The sequence below is a fragment of the Lampris incognitus genome, chromosome 17 (genome assembly GCF_029633865.1).
Source record: "Lampris incognitus isolate fLamInc1 chromosome 17, fLamInc1.hap2, whole genome shotgun sequence".
Lineage (NCBI taxonomy): Eukaryota > Metazoa > Chordata > Actinopteri > Lampriformes > Lampridae > Lampris > Lampris incognitus.
In genome coordinates, this window is record NC_079227.1 from 1,986,096 (window position 1) to 2,006,476 (window position 20,381).

The 20,381-nt window shown below is 47.7% G+C and overlaps 1 protein-coding gene across 5 annotated transcripts in view; it reads right to left on the reverse strand.

The window, feature by feature from the left end:
- The window catches only part of LOC130127984 (myoferlin-like), a 114,310-nt gene that overhangs the window by 43,836 nt on the left and 50,093 nt on the right, over positions 1-20,381 (reverse strand). For all 5 annotated transcript variants that reach the window (XM_056297694.1, XM_056297692.1, XM_056297693.1 and 2 more), the window contains 6 exons: positions 20,198-20,307; positions 18,971-19,163; positions 9,550-9,705; positions 9,228-9,359; positions 8,809-8,972; positions 7,225-7,339 (listed from right to left, as the gene is read on the reverse strand). In XM_056297694.1, coding sequence (XP_056153669.1) covers positions 7,225-7,339; positions 8,809-8,972; positions 9,228-9,359; positions 9,550-9,705; positions 18,971-19,163; positions 20,198-20,307 — 870 coding nt within the window. The remainder of the gene's footprint in view (positions 1-7,224; positions 7,340-8,808; positions 8,973-9,227; positions 9,360-9,549; positions 9,706-18,970; positions 19,164-20,197; positions 20,308-20,381) is intronic.

Genomic DNA, 20,381 nt, shown 5'->3' on the forward strand with positions numbered 1-20,381 from the left:
ACACAACACTGTCCCATACACACCTCACTGTCCCATACACACAACACTGTCCCATACACACCTCACTGTCCCATACACACAACACTGTCCCATAGACATCACACTGTCCCATAGACACAACACTGTCCCATACACACCTCACTGTCCCATACACACCTCACTGTCCCATAAACACCTCACTGTCCCATAGACATCACACTGTCCCATACACACAACACTGTCCCATACACACCTCACTGTCCCATACACACCTCACTGTCCCATACACACCTCACTGTCCCATAGACATCACACTGTCCCATACACACAACACTGTCCCATACACACCTCACTGTCCCATACACACCTCACTGTCCCATACACACCTCACTGTCCCATAGACATCACACTGTCCCATACACACCTCACTGTCCCATAGACATCACACTGTCCCATACACACAACACTGTCCCATACACACCTCACTGTCCCATAGACATCACACTGTCCCATACACACCTCACTGTCCCATACACACCTCACTGTCCCATACACACAACACTGTCCCATACACACCTCACTGTCCCATACACACCTCACTGTCCCATAGACATCACACTGTCCCATAGACATCACACTGTCCCATACACACAGCACTGTCCCTACACATCACACTGTCCCATAGACATCACACTGTCCCATAGACATCACACTGTCCCATACACACAACACTGTCCCATACACATCACACTGTCCCATAGACATCACACTGTCCCATACACACCACTGTCCCATACACACCTCACTGTCCCATACACACCTCACTGTCCCATAGACATCACACTGTCCCATACACAACACTGTCCCATACACACCACTGTCCCATACACACCTCACTGTCCCATACACACCTCACTGTCCCATACACACCTCACTGTCCCATAGACATCACACTGTCCCATAGACATCACACTGTCCCATACACACAACACTGTCCCATACACACAACACTGTCCCTTAGACATCACACTGTCCCATACACACCTCACTGTCCCATAGACATCACACTGTCCCATACACACCTCACTGTCCCATACACACAACACTGTCCCATACACACAACACTGTCCCATACACACCTCACTGTCCCATACACACAACACTGTTCCATACACACCTCACTGTCCCATACACACCAAACTGTCCCATACACACCTCACTGTCCCATACACACCTCACTGTCCCATAGACATCACACTGTCCCATACACACCAAAGTCCCATACACACAACACTGTCCCATACACACCTCACTGTCCCATACACACCTCACTGTCCCATAGACATTACACTGTCCCATACACACCTCACTGTCCCTACACACCAAACTGTCCCATAGACATCACACTGTCCCATACACACCTCACTGTCCCATAGACATCACACTGTCCCATACACACCTCACTGTCCCATACACACCTCACTGTCCCATACACACAACACTGTTCCATACACACCTCACTGTCCCATACACACAACACTGTCCCATACACACAACACTGTCCCATACACACCTCACTGTCCCATAGACATCACACTGTCCCATACACACAACACTGTCCCATAGACATCACACTGTCCCATACACACAACACTGTCCCATACACACCACTGTCCCATACACACAACACTGTCCCATACACACAACACTGTCCCATACACACAGCACTGTCCCATACACACCTCACTGTCCCATACACACCACTGTCCCATACACACAACACTGTCCCATACACACAACACTGTCCCATACACACAGCACTGTCCCATACACACCTCACTGTCCCATACACACCACAGTCCCATACACACAACACTGTCCCATACACACAACGCTGTCCCATACACACAGCACTGTCCCATACACACAGCACTGTCCCATACACACAACACTGTCCCTACACATCACACTGTCCCATACACACCAAACTGTCCCATACACACCTCACTGTCCCATACACACCTCACTGTCCCATAGACATCACACTGTCCCATACACACCAGAGTCCCATACACATCACACTGTCCCTACACATCACACTGTCCCATACACACCAAACTGTCCCATACACACCTCATTGTCCCATACACACCTCACTGTCCCATAGACATCACACTGTCCCATACACACCAGAGTCCCATACACATCACACTGTCCCTACACATCACACTGTCCCATACACACCAAACTGTCCCATACACACCTCACTGTCCCATACACACCTCACTGTCCCATAGACATCACACTGTCCCATAGACATCACACTGTCCCATACACACCTCACTGTCCCATAGACATCACACTGTCCCATACACACCTCACTGTCCCATACACACCTCACTGTCCCATAGACATCACACTGTCCCATACACAACACTGTCCCATACACATCACACTGTCCCAACACACCACACTGTCCCATAAACACACAACACTGTCCCATACACAACACTGTCCCATACACACCTCACTGTCCCATACACAACACTGTCCCATACACACCTCACTGTCCCATACACAACACTGTCCCATACACATCACACTGTCCCATACACACAACACTGTCCCATACACACAACACTGTCCCATACACACCTCACTGTCCCATACACACCACAGTCCCATACACACAACACTGTCCCATACACACAACGCTGTCCCATACACACAGCACTGTCCCATACACATCACACTGTCCCAACACACCACACTGTCCCATAAACACACAACACTGTCCCATACACAACACTGTCCCATACACACCTCACTGTCCCATACACAACACTGTCCCATACACATCACACTGTCCCTACACACCACACTGTCCCATACACACAACACTGTCCCATACACAACACTGTCCCATACACACCTCACTGTCCCATAGACATCACACTGTCCCATACACACCTCACTGTCCCATAGACATCACACTGTCCCATACACACAACACTGTCCCATACACACCTCACTGTCCCATAGACATCACACTGTCCCATACACACCACACTGTCCCATAGACATCACACTGTCCCATACACACCTCACTGTCCCATACACACCTCACTGTCCCATACACACCTCACTGTCCCATACACACCACACTGTCCCATACACACAACACTGTCCCATACGCAACACTGTCCCATACACACCTCACTGTCCCATAGACATCACACTGTCCCATACACACCTCACTGTCCCATAGACATCACACTGTCCCTTACACACAACACTGTCCCATACACACCTCACTGTCCCATAGACATCACACTGTCCCATACACACCACACTGTCCCATACACACCTCACTGTCCCATAGACATCACACTGTCCCATACACACAACACTGTCCATACACACCTCACTGTCCCATAGACATCACACTGTCCCATACACACAACACTGTCCCATACACAACACTGTCCCATACACATCACACTGTCCCTACACACCACACTGTCCCATACACACAACACTGTCCCATACACAACACTGTCCCATAAACACCACACTGTCCCATTGAAAACACTGTCCCATACACACCACACTGTCCCATACACACAACACTGTCCCATACACATCACACTGTCCCATACACACAGCACTGTCCCATACACACCTCACTGTCCCATAGACATCACACTGTCCCATACACAAAACACTGTCCCATACACATCACACTGTCCCATACACAAAACACTGTCCCATACACAAAACACTGTCCCATACACACCTCACTGTCCCATACACAAAACACTGTCCCATACACACCTCACTGTCCCATACACACCTCACTGTCCCATACACACCAAACTGTCCCATACACACCTCACTGTCCCATAGACATCACACTGTCCCATACACACAACACTGTCCCTACACATCACACTGTCCCATACACACCAAACTGTCCCATACACACCTCACTGTCCCATACACACCTCACTGTCCCATAGACATCACACTGTCCCATACACACAACACTGTCCCATACACACCTCACTGTCCCATACACACAGCACTGTCCCATACACACCTCACTGTCCCATAGACATCACACTGTCCCATACACACAACACTGTCCCATACACACCTCACTGTCCCATAGACATCACACTGTCCCATACACACCACACTGTCCCATAGACATCACACTGTCCCATACACACAACACTGTCCCATACACACCTCACTGTCCCATAGACATCACACTGTCCCATACACACCACACTGTCCCATACACACAACACTGTCCCATACGCAACACTGTCCCATACACACCTCACTGTCCCATACACAACACTGTCCCATACACATCACACTGTCCCTACACACCTCACTGTCCCATACACACAACACTGTCCCATACACAGCACTGTCCCATACACACCTCACTGTCCCATAGACATCACACTGTCCCATACACAAAACACTGTCCCATACACAAAACACTGTCCCATACACACCTCACTGTCCCATACACAAAACACTGTCCCATACACACCTAACTGTCCCATACACAAAACACTGTCCCATACACATCACACTGTCCCATACACACCTCACTGTCCCATACACATCACATTGTCCCATACACATCACACTGTCCCTACACATCACACTGTCCCATACACACCAAACTGTCACATACACACCTCACTGTGCCATAGACATCACACTGTCCCATACACACAACACTGTCCCATACACACCTCACTGTCCCATACACACAGCACTGTCCCATACACACCTCACTGTCCCATAGACATCACACTGTCCCATACACACAACACTGTCCCATACACACCTCACTGTCCCATAGACATCACACTGTCCCATACACACCACACTGTCCCATACACACAACACTGTCCCATACGCAACACTGTCCCATACACACCTCACTGTCCCATACACAACACTGTCCCATACACATCACACTGTCCCTACACACCACACTGTCCCATACACACAACACTGTCCCATACACAGCACTGTCCCATACACACCTCACTGTCCCATAGACATCACACTGTCCCATACACAAAACACTGTCCCATACACAAAACACTGTCCCATACACAAAACACTGTCCCATACACACCTCACTGTCCCATACACAAAACACTGTCCCATACACAAAACACTGTCCCATACACACCTCACTGTCCCATACACAAAACACTGTCCCATACACATCACACTGTCCCATACACATCACATTGTCCCATACACATCACACTGTCCCATACACACCTCACTGTCCCATACACATCACATTGTCCCATACACATCACACTGTCCCATACACACCTCACTGTCCCTACACATCACACTGTCCCATACACACCTCACTGTCCCATAGACATCACACTGTCCCATACACACCTCACTGTCCCATACACACCAAACTGTCCCATACACACAACACTGTCCCATACACACCAAACTGTCCCATACACACAACACTGTCCCATACACACCTCAATGTCCCATACACACACCACAGTCCCATACACACAACACTGTCCCTACACATCACACTGTCCATACACACCACACTGTCCCATACACAACACTGTCCCATACACATCACACTGTCCCATACACAACACACTGCCCCATAGACATCACACTGTCCCATACACAACACTGTCCCATACACATCACACTGTCCCATACACAACACTGTCCCTACACACCACAACACTGTCCCATACACAACACTGTCCCATACACATCACACTGTCCCTACACACCACACTGTCCCATACACACCTCACTGTCCCATAGACATCACACTGTCCCATACACATCACACTGTCCCATACACACCACAGTCCCATACACACAACACTGTCCCATACACAACACTGTCCCATACACATCACACTGTCCCATACACACCTCACTGTCCCATAGACATCACACTGTCCCATACACACCACAGTCCCTTACACACAACACTGTCCCTACACATCACACTGTCCATACACACCACACTGTCCCATACACAACACTGTCCCATACACATCACACTGTCCCTACACACCACACTGTCCCATACACACCACACTGTCCCATACACACATCACACTGTCCCATACACACATCACACTGTCCCTACACACCACACTGTCCCATACACACCACACTGTCCCATACACACCACACTGTCCCATACACACATCACACTGTCCCATACACACATCACACTGTCCCATACACATCACACTGTCCCTACACATCACACTGTCCCATACACACCAAACTGTCCCATACACACCTCACTGTCCCATACACACCTCACTGTCCCATAGACATCACACTGTCCCATACACACAACACTGTCCCATACACATCACACTGTCCCATACACACCAAACTGTCCCATACACACCTCACTGTCCCATACACACCTCACTGTCCCATAGACATCACACTGTCCCATACACACCTCACTGTCCCACACACATCACACTGTCCCTACACATCACACTGTCCCATACACACCTCACTGTCCCATACACACCTCACTGTCCCATACACACCTCACTGTCCCATACACACAACACTGTCCCATCCACACCTCACTGTCCCATACACACCTCACTGTCCCATACACACAACACTGTCCCATACACACCTCACTGTCCCATACACATCACACTGTCCCATACACATCACACTGTCCCTACACATCACACTGTCCCTACACATCACACTGTCCCATACACATCACACTGTCCCTACACATCACACTGTCCCATACACACCTCACTGTCCCATACACACAGCACTGTCCCATACACATCACACTGTCCCTACACATTACACTGTCCCTACACCTCACACTGTCCCATACACACCTCACTGTCCCATACACACAACACTGTCCCATACACATCACACTGTCCCTACACATCACACTGTCCCATACACACCACACTGTCTCATACACACCACACTGTCCCATACACATCACACTGTCCCATACACACCACACTGTCCCTACACACCACACTGTCCCATACACACAACACTGTCCCATACACACCACACTGTGACACCAACATGAATGTCAAGGACCTGATGCCACTTTAAACTGTGTGGAAGAATGTATGCATGTGTGTGTGTGTGTGTGTGTGTGTGTGTGTGTGTGTGTGTGTCTGTTGGTCTCACCACATCAGTGTAAGGCTCAGTGGCAGGTTTCCAGTCTCTGCCTGGAAACCGGGTTTCGTTGTGGAAGACCTCGTCCATGAACTCTGTGTGTCCTGCATCTGCCTCTGTTAACAGACTGGAACACAGGACCGCCGGAGCATCTGCTGAGTCCCTCATCAAGTCTCACATTAAATGGAGCATCTGCTGAGTCCCTCATCAAGTCTCACATTAAACGGAGCATCTGCTGAGTCCCTCATCAAGTCCCACATTAAACGGAGCATCTGCTGAGTCCCTCATCAAGTCCCACATTAAACGGAGCATCTGCTGAGTCCCTCATCAAGTCCCACATTAAACGGAGCATCTGCTGAGTCCCTCATCAAGTCTCACATTAAACGGAGCATCTGCTGAGTCCCTCATCAAGTCTCACATTAAACGGAGCATCTGCTGAGTCCCTCATCAAGTCCCACATTAAACGGAGCATCTGCTGAGTCCCTCATCAAGTCTCACATTAAACGGAGCATCTGCTGAGTCCCTCATCAAGTCTCACATTAAACGGAGCATCTGCTGAGTCCCTCATCAAGTCTCACATTAAACGGAGCATCTGCTGAGTCCCTCATCAAGTCTCACATTAAACGGAGCATCTGCTGAGTCCCTCATCAAGTCCCACATTAAACGGAGCATCTGCTGAGTCCCTCATCAAGTCCCACATTAAACGGAGCATCTGCTGAGTCCCTCATCAAGTCTCACATTAAATGGAGAATCTGCTGAGTCCCTCATCAAGTCTCACATTAAATGGAGAATCTGCTGAGTCCCTCATCAAGTCTCACATTCAATAGCCAGTTTATAGTTTACAGGTCTTTACTGGTCACCTGTATGTTCAGGCACATTTATCAGTACTTACCTTCCCCTGTTCCCCACCACAGGGTCAGTCAACACATACTAGTGTGTCAATTAGCTACGGCCATAATGTACTACTTGTTCAAATACACCACAGTATCTTCTGTGTGTGTGTGTGTGTGTGTGTGTGTGTGTGTGTGTGTGTGTGTGTGTGTGTGTGTGTGTGTGTGTGTGTGTGTGTGTGTGTGTGTGTGGTTTGTCTGGTATGGTCTTATCAAATGAGTTGAGGTGGATGGTTTGAAGGAGGCTTAACATTCAGATTGAGTCATGGACACTCAGGGGAGCATCGCCTCCTGTCAGACATCATCAGAGGTCATGTCAGATTCATTTGTGTTACTCTACATCACAGTTTAGTCCCAGAGGGCTTTGCAAATACAGACATCAGGTTCCCCTAACCAAAATATAGCTAACTTCTTAGCTTTTCCATCATGTCATTTTGTTCTGACTGTAATGACATCAGAAGCTCAAGGCCTTTAAATACCAGCTCCAAATATTTTGCCCGAAAATTTCATGGTGAAAAATAAATATAACATCAAATTTTGTGCATTAAGTTTACACATCAGCTCAGCAAATGTCTTCCATCACAAGTGTTTTCAGAGCAGTTTTGACTCCCTACATTTTTTCTGCACGTTGTGAAGTAGTAAAGCACCGTTTTAAAAAGTCATTTGGGGAAGCCTGTGCTGTAATGCCCCCCTCAGCTTTACTCACCCTCTCTCCGGGTCAATAAACCAGTCGTCTTCCCACTCCCAGCCTCTAGGGGGCAGAAAGTATTCCTGCTTCAGCTTCAGCTTCCCCGTCACGTCAGAGTATTTGTGGCGTCCCACCAGACCTGTAGTTCCCCACTTCCCAAACACCTGAGCCTGGTTCTCATACTGGACACAGACGGGCAGACGGACAAGACTTTTACTTTAAGCTGCTGTCTTGTTTCAAATGTGGAATCAAACCCACGTTACATTGTCATACTAGCAATGAGACAGTAGATGGGATGGTGGGAAACTAGTGCACCATATCTAACATTTTCTCAGTCATGTCTGAACGAAGGAGTTGAATGATAAAAATCCCTCTTCAGGGGACAGAAAGTGACTTCCTGTCACCATCTGGTCGTGTCATGTTGAAGAGCTGCTCACCAGCTCAGCGAAGACACTGAAGGTTCCCTCAGAGAAAGCGTTGAACTTCTTCTCATGTGCCGACAGACCGAGCCACATGTTGACTCGTATCTGAACCGGCACCTTTAGGCCCTTGTTCCTGTCCATGGGATACTGAGAGGACATCACATCACATCACATCACTCACACACGAAGGACTTGAACACACGTCCTCACAATCTTACAGTAAACCAAGCTCGTCTAAAACTGTGTACACTGTATATGTCAGTGTGTGGTTGTGTGTTGTAGTGTGTGGTTGTATATTTCAGTGTGTGGTTGTGTATTTCAGTGTGTGGTTGTGTACCTGCATGAAGATGGTGTGTGTCTTGCCACAGTGCTGTCCACAGGCTTGCTGGCTGTAGGTGGAATAGAGGATTTGGTGTGCCGGGATTCGGCTGTAGGCGACTCTCTTCTCTCCTCTAAGCATCCAGATGATGACATCCGGCATGCTGTTCTGAGGCTGCACACACACACACACACACACACACACACACACACACACACACACACACATAGGGACAATTTAGTATGGCTGATTCACCTGACCTACATGTCTTCGAGTCACCTGACCTACATGTCTTCGAGTCACCAGACCTACATGTCTTTGAGTCACCTGACCTACATGCCTTTGAGTCACCTGACCTACATGTCTTTGAGTCACCTGACCTACATGTCTTTGAGTCACCTGACCCACATGCCTTTGAGTCACCTGACCTACATGCCTTTGAGTCACCTGACCTACATGTCTTTGAGTCACCTGACCTACATGTCTTTGAGTCACCTGACCCACATGCCTTTGAGTCACCTGACCTACATGTCTTTGAGTCACCTGACCCACATGCCTTTGAGTCACCTGACCCACATGCCTTTGAGTCACCTGACCTACATGTCTTTGAGTCACCTGACCCACGTCTTTGAGTCACCTGACCTACAAGTCTTTGAGTCACCTGACCTACATGTCTTTGAGTCACCTGACCCACATGCCTTTGAGTCACCTGACCTACATGTCTTTGAGTCACCTGACCTACATGTCTTTGAGTCACCTGACCCACGTCTTTGAGTCACCTGACCTACATGTCTTTGAGTCACCTGACCCACGTCTTTGAGTCACCTGACCTACAAGTCTTTGAGTCACCTGACCTACATGTCTTTGAGTCACCTGACCCACATGCCTTTGAGTCACCTGACCTACATGCCTTTGAGTCACCTGACCCACATGCCTTTGAGTCACCTGACCTACATGTCTTTGAGTCACCTGACCCACATGCCTTTGAGTCACCTGACCTACATGTCTTTGAGTCACCTGACCCACATGCCTTTGAGTCACCTGACCCACATGCCTTTGAGTCACCTGACCTACATGTCTTTGAGTCACCTGACCCACGTCTTTGAGTCACCTGACCTACATGTCTTTGAGTCACCTGACCCACGTCTTTGAGTCACCTGACCTACAAGTCTTTGAGTCACCTGACCTACATGTCTTTGAGTCACCTGACCCACATGCCTTTGAGTCACCTGACCTACATGCCTTTGAGTCACCTGACCCACATGCCTTTGAGTCACCTGACCTACATGTCTTTGAGTCACCTGACCCACATGCCTTTGAGTCACCTGACCTACATGTCTTTGAGTCACCTGACCCACATGCCTTTGAGTCACCTGACCCACATGCCTTTGAGTCACCTGACCTACATGTCTTTGAGTCACCTGACCCACGTCTTTGAGTCACCTGACCTACATGCCTTTGATTCACCTGACCCACGTCTTTGAGTCACCTGTCCTACATGTCTTTGAGTCACCTGATCCACGTCTTTGATTCACCTGTCCTACATGTCTTTGAGTCACCTGACCCACGTCTTTGATTCAAATGACCTACAAGTCTTTGATTCACCTGACCTACATGTCTTTGATTCAGCTGACCTACATGTCTTTGATTCAGCTGACCTGCATGTCTTTCAGTCACCTGACCTACAAGTCTTTGATTCACCTGACCTACATGTCTTTGATTCAGCTGACCTACATGTCTTTGATTCAGCTGACCTGCATGTCTTTCAGTCACCTGACCTACATGTCTTTGAGTCACCTGATCTACACGTCTTTGAGTCACCTGATCTACACGTCTTTGAGTCACCTGACCTACATGTCTTTGAGTCACCTGATCTACATGTCTGAGTCACCTGACCTGCATGTCTTTGAGTCAACTGACCTAAATGTCTTTGATTCACCTGACCTGCATGTCTTTGAGTCACCTGTCCTACATGTCTTTGAGTCACCTGACCCACGTCTTTGATTCACCTGACCTACAAGTCTTTGATTCACCTGACCTACATGTCTTTGAGTCACCTGACCTACATGTCTTTGAGTCACCTGACCCACATGCCTTTGAGTCACCTGACCCACATGCCTTTGAGTCACCTGACCTACATGTCTTTGAGTCACCTGACCCACGTCTTTGAGTCACCTGACCTACAAGTCTTTGAGTCACCTGACCCACATGCCTTTGAGTCACCTGACCTACATGTCTTTGAGTCACCTGACCCACATGCCTTTGAGTCACCTGACCCACATGCCTTTGAGTCACCTGACCTACGTCTTTGAGTCACCTGACCCACGTCTTTGAGTCACCTGACCTACAAGTCTTTGAGTCACCTGACCTACATGTCTTTGAGTCACCTGACCCACATGCCTTTGAGTCACCTGACCTACATGTCTTTGAGTCACCTGACCTACATGTCTTTGAGTCACCTGACCCACGTCTTTGAGTCACCTGACCTACATGTCTTTGAGTCACCTGACCCACGTCTTTGAGTCACCTGACCTACATGTCTTTGAGTCACCTGACCCACGTCTTTGAGTCACCTGACCTACATGCCTTTGATTCACCTGACCCACGTCTTTGAGTCACCTGTCCTACATGTCTTTGAGTCACCTGATCCACGTCTTTGATTCACCTGTCCTACATGTCTTTGAGTCACCTGACCCACGTCTTTGATTCAAATGACCTACAAGTCTTTGATTCACCTGACCTACATGTCTTTGATTCAGCTGACCTACATGTCTTTGATTCAGCTGACCTGCATGTCTTTGAGTCACCTGACCTACATGTCTTTGAGTCACCTGATCTACACGTCTTTGAGTCACCTGATCTACACGTCTTTGAGTCACCTGACCTACATGTCTTTGAGTCACCTGACCTGCATGTCTTTGAGTCAACTGACCTAAATGTCTTTGATTCACCTGACCTGCATGTCTTTGAGTCACCTGTCCTACATGTCTTTGAGTCACCTGACCTACAAGTCTTTGATTCACCTTACCTACATGTCTTTGAGTCACCTGACCTACATGTCTTTGATTCAGCTGACCTACATGTCTTTGAGTCACCTGATCTACACGTCTTTGAGTCACCTGATCTACACGTCTTTGAGTCACCTGATCTACACGTCTTTGAGTCACCTGACCTACATGTCTTTGATTCACCTGACCTACATCTTTGATTCACCTGACCTACATGTCTTTGAGTCAACTGACCTACATGTCTTTGAGTCACCTGACCTACATGTCTTTGATTCACCTGACCTACATGTCTTTGAGTCACCTGACCTACATGTCTTTGATTCACCTGACCTACATGTCTTTGAGTCACCTGACCTACATGTCTTTGAGTCACCTGATCTACATGTCTTTGAGTCACCTGACCCACATGCCTTTGAGTCACCTGACCCACATGTCTTTGAGTCACCTGACCCACGTCTTTGAGTCACCTGTCCTACATGTCTTTGAGTCACCTGACCCACGTCTTTGATTCACCTGACCTACAAGTCTTTGATTCACCTGACCTACATGTCTTTGAGTCACCTGACCTAAATGTCTTTGATTCAGCTGACCTATATGTCTTTGATTCAGCTGACCTGCATGTCTTTGAGTCACCTGACCTACATGTCTTTGAGTCACCTGATCTACACGTCTTTGAGTCACCTGATCTACACGTCTTTGAGTCACCTGACCTACATGTCTTTGAGTCACCTGATCTACATGTCTGAGTCACCTGACCTGCATGTCTTTGAGTCAACTGACCTACATGTCTTTGATTCACCTGACCTGCATGTCTTTGAGTCACCTGTCCTACATGTCTTTGAGTCACCTGACCCACGTCTTTGATTCACCTGACCTACAAGTCTTTGATTCACCTGACCTACATGTCTTTGAGTCACCTGACCTACATGTCTTTGATTCAGCTGACCTATATGTCTTTGATTCAGCTGACCTGCATGTCTTTGAGTCACCTGACCTACATGTCTTTGAGTCACCTGATCTACACGTCTTTGAGTCACCTGATCTACACGTCTTTGAGTCACCTGACCTACATGTCTTTGAGTCACCTGATCTACATGTCTGAGTCACCTGACCTGCATGTCTTTGAGTCAACTGACCTACATGTCTTTGATTCACCTGTCCTACATGTCTTTGAGTCACCTGTCCTACATGCCTTTGAGTCACCTGACACACGTCTTTGATTCACCTGACCTACAAGTCTTTGATTCACCTGACCTACATGTCTTTGAGTCACCTGACCTACATGTCTTTGATTCAGCTGACCTCGATGTCTTTGAGTCACCTGATCTACACGTCTTTGAGTCACCTGACCTACATGTCTTTGAGTCACCTGACCTACATCTTTGATTCACCTGACCTACATGTCTTTGAGTCACCTGATCTACATGTCTGAGTCACCTGACCTGCATGTCTTTGAGTCAACTGACCTACATGTCTTTGAGTCACCTGACCTACATGTCTTTGAGTCACCTGATCTACATGTCTTTGAGTCACCTGACCTACATGTCTTTGAGTCACCTGACCTACATGTCTTTGATTCACCTGACCTGCATGTCTTTGATTCACCTGACCTACATCTTTGATTCACCTGACCTACATGTCTTTGAGTCACCTGATCTACATGTCTTTGAGTCACCTGACCTGCATGTCTTTGAGTCAACTGACCTATATGTCTTTGAGTCACCTGACCTACATGTCTGAGTCACCTGACCTACATGTCTTTGAGTCACCTGATCTACATGTCTTTGAGTCACCTGACCTACATGTCTTTGAGTCACCTGACCTACATGTCTTTGATTCACCTGACCTGCATGTCTTTGAGTCACCTGACCTACATGTCTTTGAGTCACCTGACCTACATTTCTTTGATTCACCTGACCTACATGTCTTTGATTCACCTGACCTACATGTCTTTGGACTGTGGGAGGAAACCGGAGCCCCCGGTGGAAACCCACACAGACACGGGGAGAACATGTAAACTCTACACAGAGGATGACCCAGGATGACCCCCAAGGTTGGACTACCCCGGGACTCGAACCCATGACCTTCTTGCTGTGAGGCGACCATGCTAACCACTGCAGCAACGTGCCCAGTTAAAAATGTGAATGAGATAATTCATTTAACTTTGGGACTTTTACCTCCATGTACACCTGTACTTAACCATCATATACGTCAGTACAACAGTTTACAGCACAACAGTTAAGGCAAATGGAGGTTGAAGACAACTGTACTGTAGATTAACTGAAACCTTCATTTGTATTATCGCTCTTTGAAATAAATGAACTGAAACTAAACTTCAAGTATTATTGTGTACTGTGGTTGAATGTGTAGTCTGTGTATTTGTATTACATTTGTGTCTAAATTGCTAGCATAGCGTTTAGCACTGCCGGTCTCAGATGGTGTTCATGCAGTCAGGATAAACGTCAGGTCTTGGTAACGGTCTGCGTTCTGCATGTAACAGTGTGTGTTCTACAGGTAACGGTGTGCGGTCTGCAGGTAATGGTGTGCGGTCTGCAGGTAACGGTGTGCGGTCTGCAGGTAAAGGTGTGCGTTCTGCAGGTAATGGTGTGCATTCTGCAGGTAACGGTGTGCTTTCTGCAGGTAACGGTGTGCGTTCTGCAGGTAACGGTGTGTGTTCTGCAGGTAAATGTGTGCGTTCTGCAGGTAATGGTGTGCGTTCTACAGGTAAATGTGTGCATTCTGCAGGTAACAGTGTGCGTTCTGCAGGTAACAGTGTGCGTTCTGCAGGTAACGGTGTGTGTTCTGCAGGTAACAGTGTGCGTTCTGCAGGTAACAGTGTGCGTTCTGCAGGTAACGGTGTGTGTTCTGCAGGTAAATGTGTGCATTCTGCAGGTAACGGTGTGGGTTCTGCAGGTAACGGTGTGCGTTCTGCAGGTAACGGTGTGGGTTCTGCAGGTAACGGTGTGTGTTCTGCAGGTAAATGTGTGCGTTCTGCAGGTAACGGTGTGGGTTCTGCAGGTAACGGTGTGCTTTCTGCAGGTAAAGGTGTGCGTTCTGCAGGTAACGGTGTGCGTTCTGCAGGTAACGGTGTGCGTTCTGCAGGTAACGGTGTGCGTTCTGCAGGTAACGGTGTGCATTCTGCAGGTAACGTGTGCATTCTGCAGGTACACTACCGTTCAAAAGTTTGGGATCACCCAAACAATTTTGTGTTTTCCATGAAAAGTCACACTTATTCACCACCATATGTTGTGAAATGAATAGAAAATAGAGTCAAGACATTGACAAGGTTAGAAATAATGATTTGTATTTGAAATAAGATTTTTTTTACATCAAACTTTGCTTTCGTCAAAGAATCCTCCATTTGCAGCAATTACAGCATTGCAGACCTTTGGCATTCTAGCTGTTAATTTGTTGAGGTAATCTGGAGAAATTGCACCCCACGCTTCCAGAAGCAGCTCCCACAAGTTGGATTGGTTGGATGGGCACTTCTTTGAGCAGATTGAGTTTCTGGAGCATCACATTTGTGGGGTCAATTAAACGCTCAAAATGGCCAGAAAAAGAGAACTTTCATCTGAAACTCGACAGTCTATTCTTGTTCTTAGAAATGAAGGCTATTCCATGCGAGAAATTGCTAAGAAATTGAAGATTTCCTACACCGGTGTGTACTACTCCCTTCAGAGGACAGCACAAACAGGCTCTAACCAGAGTAGAAAAAGAAGTGGGAGGCCGCGTTGCACAACTGAGCAAGAAGATAAGTACATTAGAGTCTCTAGTTTGAGAAACAGACGCCTCACAGGTCCCCAACTGGCATCTTCATTAAATAGTACCTGTTAGAGCCTGTTTGTGCTGTCCTCTGAAGGGAGTAGTACACACCGGTGTAGGAAATCTTCAATTTCTTAGCAATTTCTCGCATGGAATAGCCTTCATTTCTAAGAACAAGAATAGACTGTCGAGTTTCAGATGAAAGTTCTCTTTTTCTGGCCATTTTGAGCGTTTAATTGACCCCACAAATGTGATGCTCCAGAAACTCAATCTGCTCAAAGAAGTGCCCATCCAACCAATCCAACTTGTGGGAGCTGCTTCTGGAAGTGTGGGGTGCAATTTCTCCAGATTACCTCAACAAATTAACAGCTAGAATGCCAAAGGTCTGCAATGCTGTAATTGCTGCAAATGGAGGATTCTTTGACGAAAGCAAAGTTTGATGTAAAAAAAATCTTATTTCAAATACAAATCATTATTTCTTTTTTTTTTTATAAATTTATTTCTGATTTTTCCCTTTTTTCTCCCAATTTAGTGGCCAATTGATCCCTATTTTAATTCAAACACCCACCCTCGTATTGCATGCGTTCGCCAACTGCATCTCTCCGGCCGGCAGTCTCGAAGAAAAGCGCCTCCCCACTTTCGTGACAAGGCGAATCCAAGCCGAACCACTGTTTTTCCGACACACACAGAGACGCATTCACATGGCGAACACAAGCCGACTCCGCCCCCCTCCCGAAGACAGCGTTGCCAATGATTGCTGCTTCACCGAGTCCGGCCATAGTCGGATCTGACGAGACCGGGGCGCGAACCCCAGTCCCCAGTGGGCAACTGCATCGACACCAAGCCGATGCTTAGACCGCTACGCCACCGCGGACACAAATCATTATTTCTAACCTTGTCAATGTCTTGACTCTATTTTCTATTCATTTCACAACATATGGTGGTGAATAAGTGTGACTTTTCATGGAAAACACAAAATTGTTTGGGTGATCCCAAACTTTTGAACGGTAGTGTAAATGTGTGCGTTCTGCAGGTAACGGTGTGCGTTCTGCAGGTAACGGTGTGCGTTCTGCAGGTAACGGTGTGCTTTCTGCAGGTAAATGTGTGTGTTCTGCAGGTAACGGTGTGCGTTCTGCAGGTAAAGGTGTGCGTTCTGCAGGTAACGGTGTGCGTTCTGCAGGTAACGGTGTGCGTTCTGCAGGTAAAGGTGTGCGTTCTGCAGGTAACGGTGTGCGTTCTGCAGGTAACGGTGTGCTTTCTGCAGGTAACGGTGTGTGTTCTGCAGGTAACGGTGTGCTTTCTGCAGGTAACGGTGTGCTTTCTGCAGGTAACGGTGTGCGTTCTGCAGGTAAAGGTGTGTGTTCTGCAGGTAACGGTGTGCTTTCTGCAGGTAACGGTGTGCTTTCTGCAGGTAACGGTGTGCGTTCTGCAGGTAACGGTATGTGTTCTGCAGGTAAAGGTGTGTGTTCTGCAGGTAACGGTGTGTGTTCTGCAGGTAACGTGTGTGTTCTGCAGGTAACGGTGTGCTTTCTGCAGGTAAAGGTGTGCGTTCTGCAGGTAACGGTGTGTGTTCTGCAGGTAAAGGTGTGTGTTCTGCAGGTAACGGTGTGTGTTCTGCAGGTAAAGGTGTGTGTTCTGCAGGTAACGTGTGTGTTCTGCAGGTAAAGGTGTGCTTTCTGCAGGTAAAGGTGTGCTTTCTGCAGGTAAAGGTGTGCTTTCTGCAGGTAACGGTGTGCGTTCTGCAGGTAACGGTGTGCTTTCTGCAGGTAACGGTGTGCGTTCTGCAGGTAACGGTATGTGTTCTGCAGGTAAAGGTGTGTGTTCTGCAGGTAACGGTGTGTGTTCTGCAGGTAAAGGTGTGTGTTCTGCAGGTAACGTGTGTGTTCTGCAGGTAACGGTGTGTGTTCTGCAGGTAACGGTGTGTGTTCTGCAGGTAACGGTGTGTGTTCTGCAGGTAACGGTGTGGGTTCTGCAGGTAACGGTGTGTGTTCTGCAGGTAACGGTGTGTGTTCTGCAGGTAACGGTGTGCTTTCTGCAGGTAAAGGTGTGCGTTCTGCAGGTAACGGTGTGCGTTCTGCAGGTAACGGTGTGTGTTCTGCAGGTAACGGTGTGCGTTCTGCAGGTAAAGGTGTGTGTTCTGCAGGTAACGGTGTGCGTTCTGCAGGTAACGGTGTGCGTTCTGCAGGTAACGGTGTGTGTTCTGCAGGTAACGGTGTGTGTTCTGCAGGTAACGGTGTGCGTTCTGCAGGTAACGGTGTGTGTTCTGCAGGTAACGGTGTGGGTTCTGCAGGTAACGGTGTGTGTTCTGCAGGTAACGGTGTGTGTTCTGCAGGTAACGGTGTGTGTTCTGCAGGTAACGGTGTGTGTTCTGCAGGTAACGGTGTGCGTTCTGCAGGTAACGGTGTGTGTTCTGCAGGTAATGTTGTGCGTTCAGCAGGTAACGGTGTGTGTTCTGCATCCTAGTCAGTGTGTGTGCGTTTCATCTCATACTGACAACATGGCTGCCACTGGGTTTGGAAATAGAGGCAGTGAATGTCACAAATGCCAGAGCTGGTTTTGTTTCAAGTCCATCACTGCTGGTTTTGATCAAAATTAAAAAAATCTTATTTCCAACATTTGTGCTTTGTGGTTGGTGGGACAGCGGCCGGCTCGGCGGCGTGTCTACGCACCTCCTCAGCCAGCTGTGTGAGTTTGTCTATCCATCCTTCAATGTCAGCCAGCGTGTCTCTGACCTCCGCTGCCTCCTCTCTCATCCACTTGGCGGCCTCCCTGATGCTCCGCATGCTGCCGTCTCTCAGCTTCTTAATCTGGATGTCCAGCGCCGTCAGGTTGGGACGGCCCTCCAGCTCAGGCAGCGGGAAGCTGCAGAAACAATAAATACCAAACACGGAGCAAGAGACGAGCAGCGTTCAGCCCACTGACAGAGACGGGACGCTCATCGGGTCAGAAAGGTGACCCCATTCCACTAACACTTCCCTTACCTGTTTTTATCTTCCTCTTATCTACTCTTCCTCCTATCTACGTTACTCTTCCTCCTATCTACCTTCCTCTTCCTCCTATCTACCTTCCTCTTCCTCCTATCTACCTTCCTCTTCCTCCTATCTACCTTCCTCTTCCTCCTATCTACCTTCCTCTTCCTCCTATCTACCTTACTCTTCCTATCTACTTTACTCTTCCTCTTATCTGCTTTAGTCTTCCTCTTATCTACTTTACTCTTCCTCCTATCTACGTTACTCTTCCTCCTATCTACCTTCCTCTTCCTCCTATCTACCTTCCTCTTCCTCCTATTTACCTTCCTCTTCCTCCTATCTACCTTACTCTTCCTATCTACTTTACTCTTCCTCTTATCTGCTTTAGTCTTCCTCTTATCTACTTTACTCTTCCTCCTATCTACGTTACTCTTCCTCATATCTACTTTAGTCTTCCTCTTATCTACTTTACTCTTCCTCCTATCTACGTTACTCTTCCTCCCATCTACTTTACTCTTCCTCTTATCTACTTTAGTCTTCCTCATATATTTTAGTCTTCCTCTTATCTACTTTACTCTTCCTCCCATCTACTTTACTCTTCCTCTTATCTGCTTTAGTATTCCTCTTATCTGCTTTAGTATTCCTCTTATTACTTTAGTCTTCCTCTTATCTATCTCATCTCTTTCTAGCAGGTTGTCAATATGAATCTGGTCTGGTTTTGAATCCTGACACCAAAGCTTTGACATAACTGACAAGTGAACTGCAACTGCCTTACTACAGAACAGGAACCAGTTTCCAGGAGGGTTACTGCTCTGTACACATGGAGGAGTTTTCATGTTATGAATGAAAACAGTCAGAAAAGTGTTTACTAGCATCCTCCCCAGCAGAGGGCATCTTTATTTAAAAAGACATGTGTCTTGGCTTTACCTTTCCATGTCTTCCATGAGCTCATTCAGCAGCTTCAGCCAAACTTCCACCAGGCGGCGCTCCCCGGCTTTCGCTGAGACGGCACTTTTAAATTCTTCCAGGTTCGTTTGCTAGAAGCAAAGTTTGCCCTTTAACAAATACTGAATATTTGTGGTGTTGATGTGATCCTGAAGTACCCGCTCTC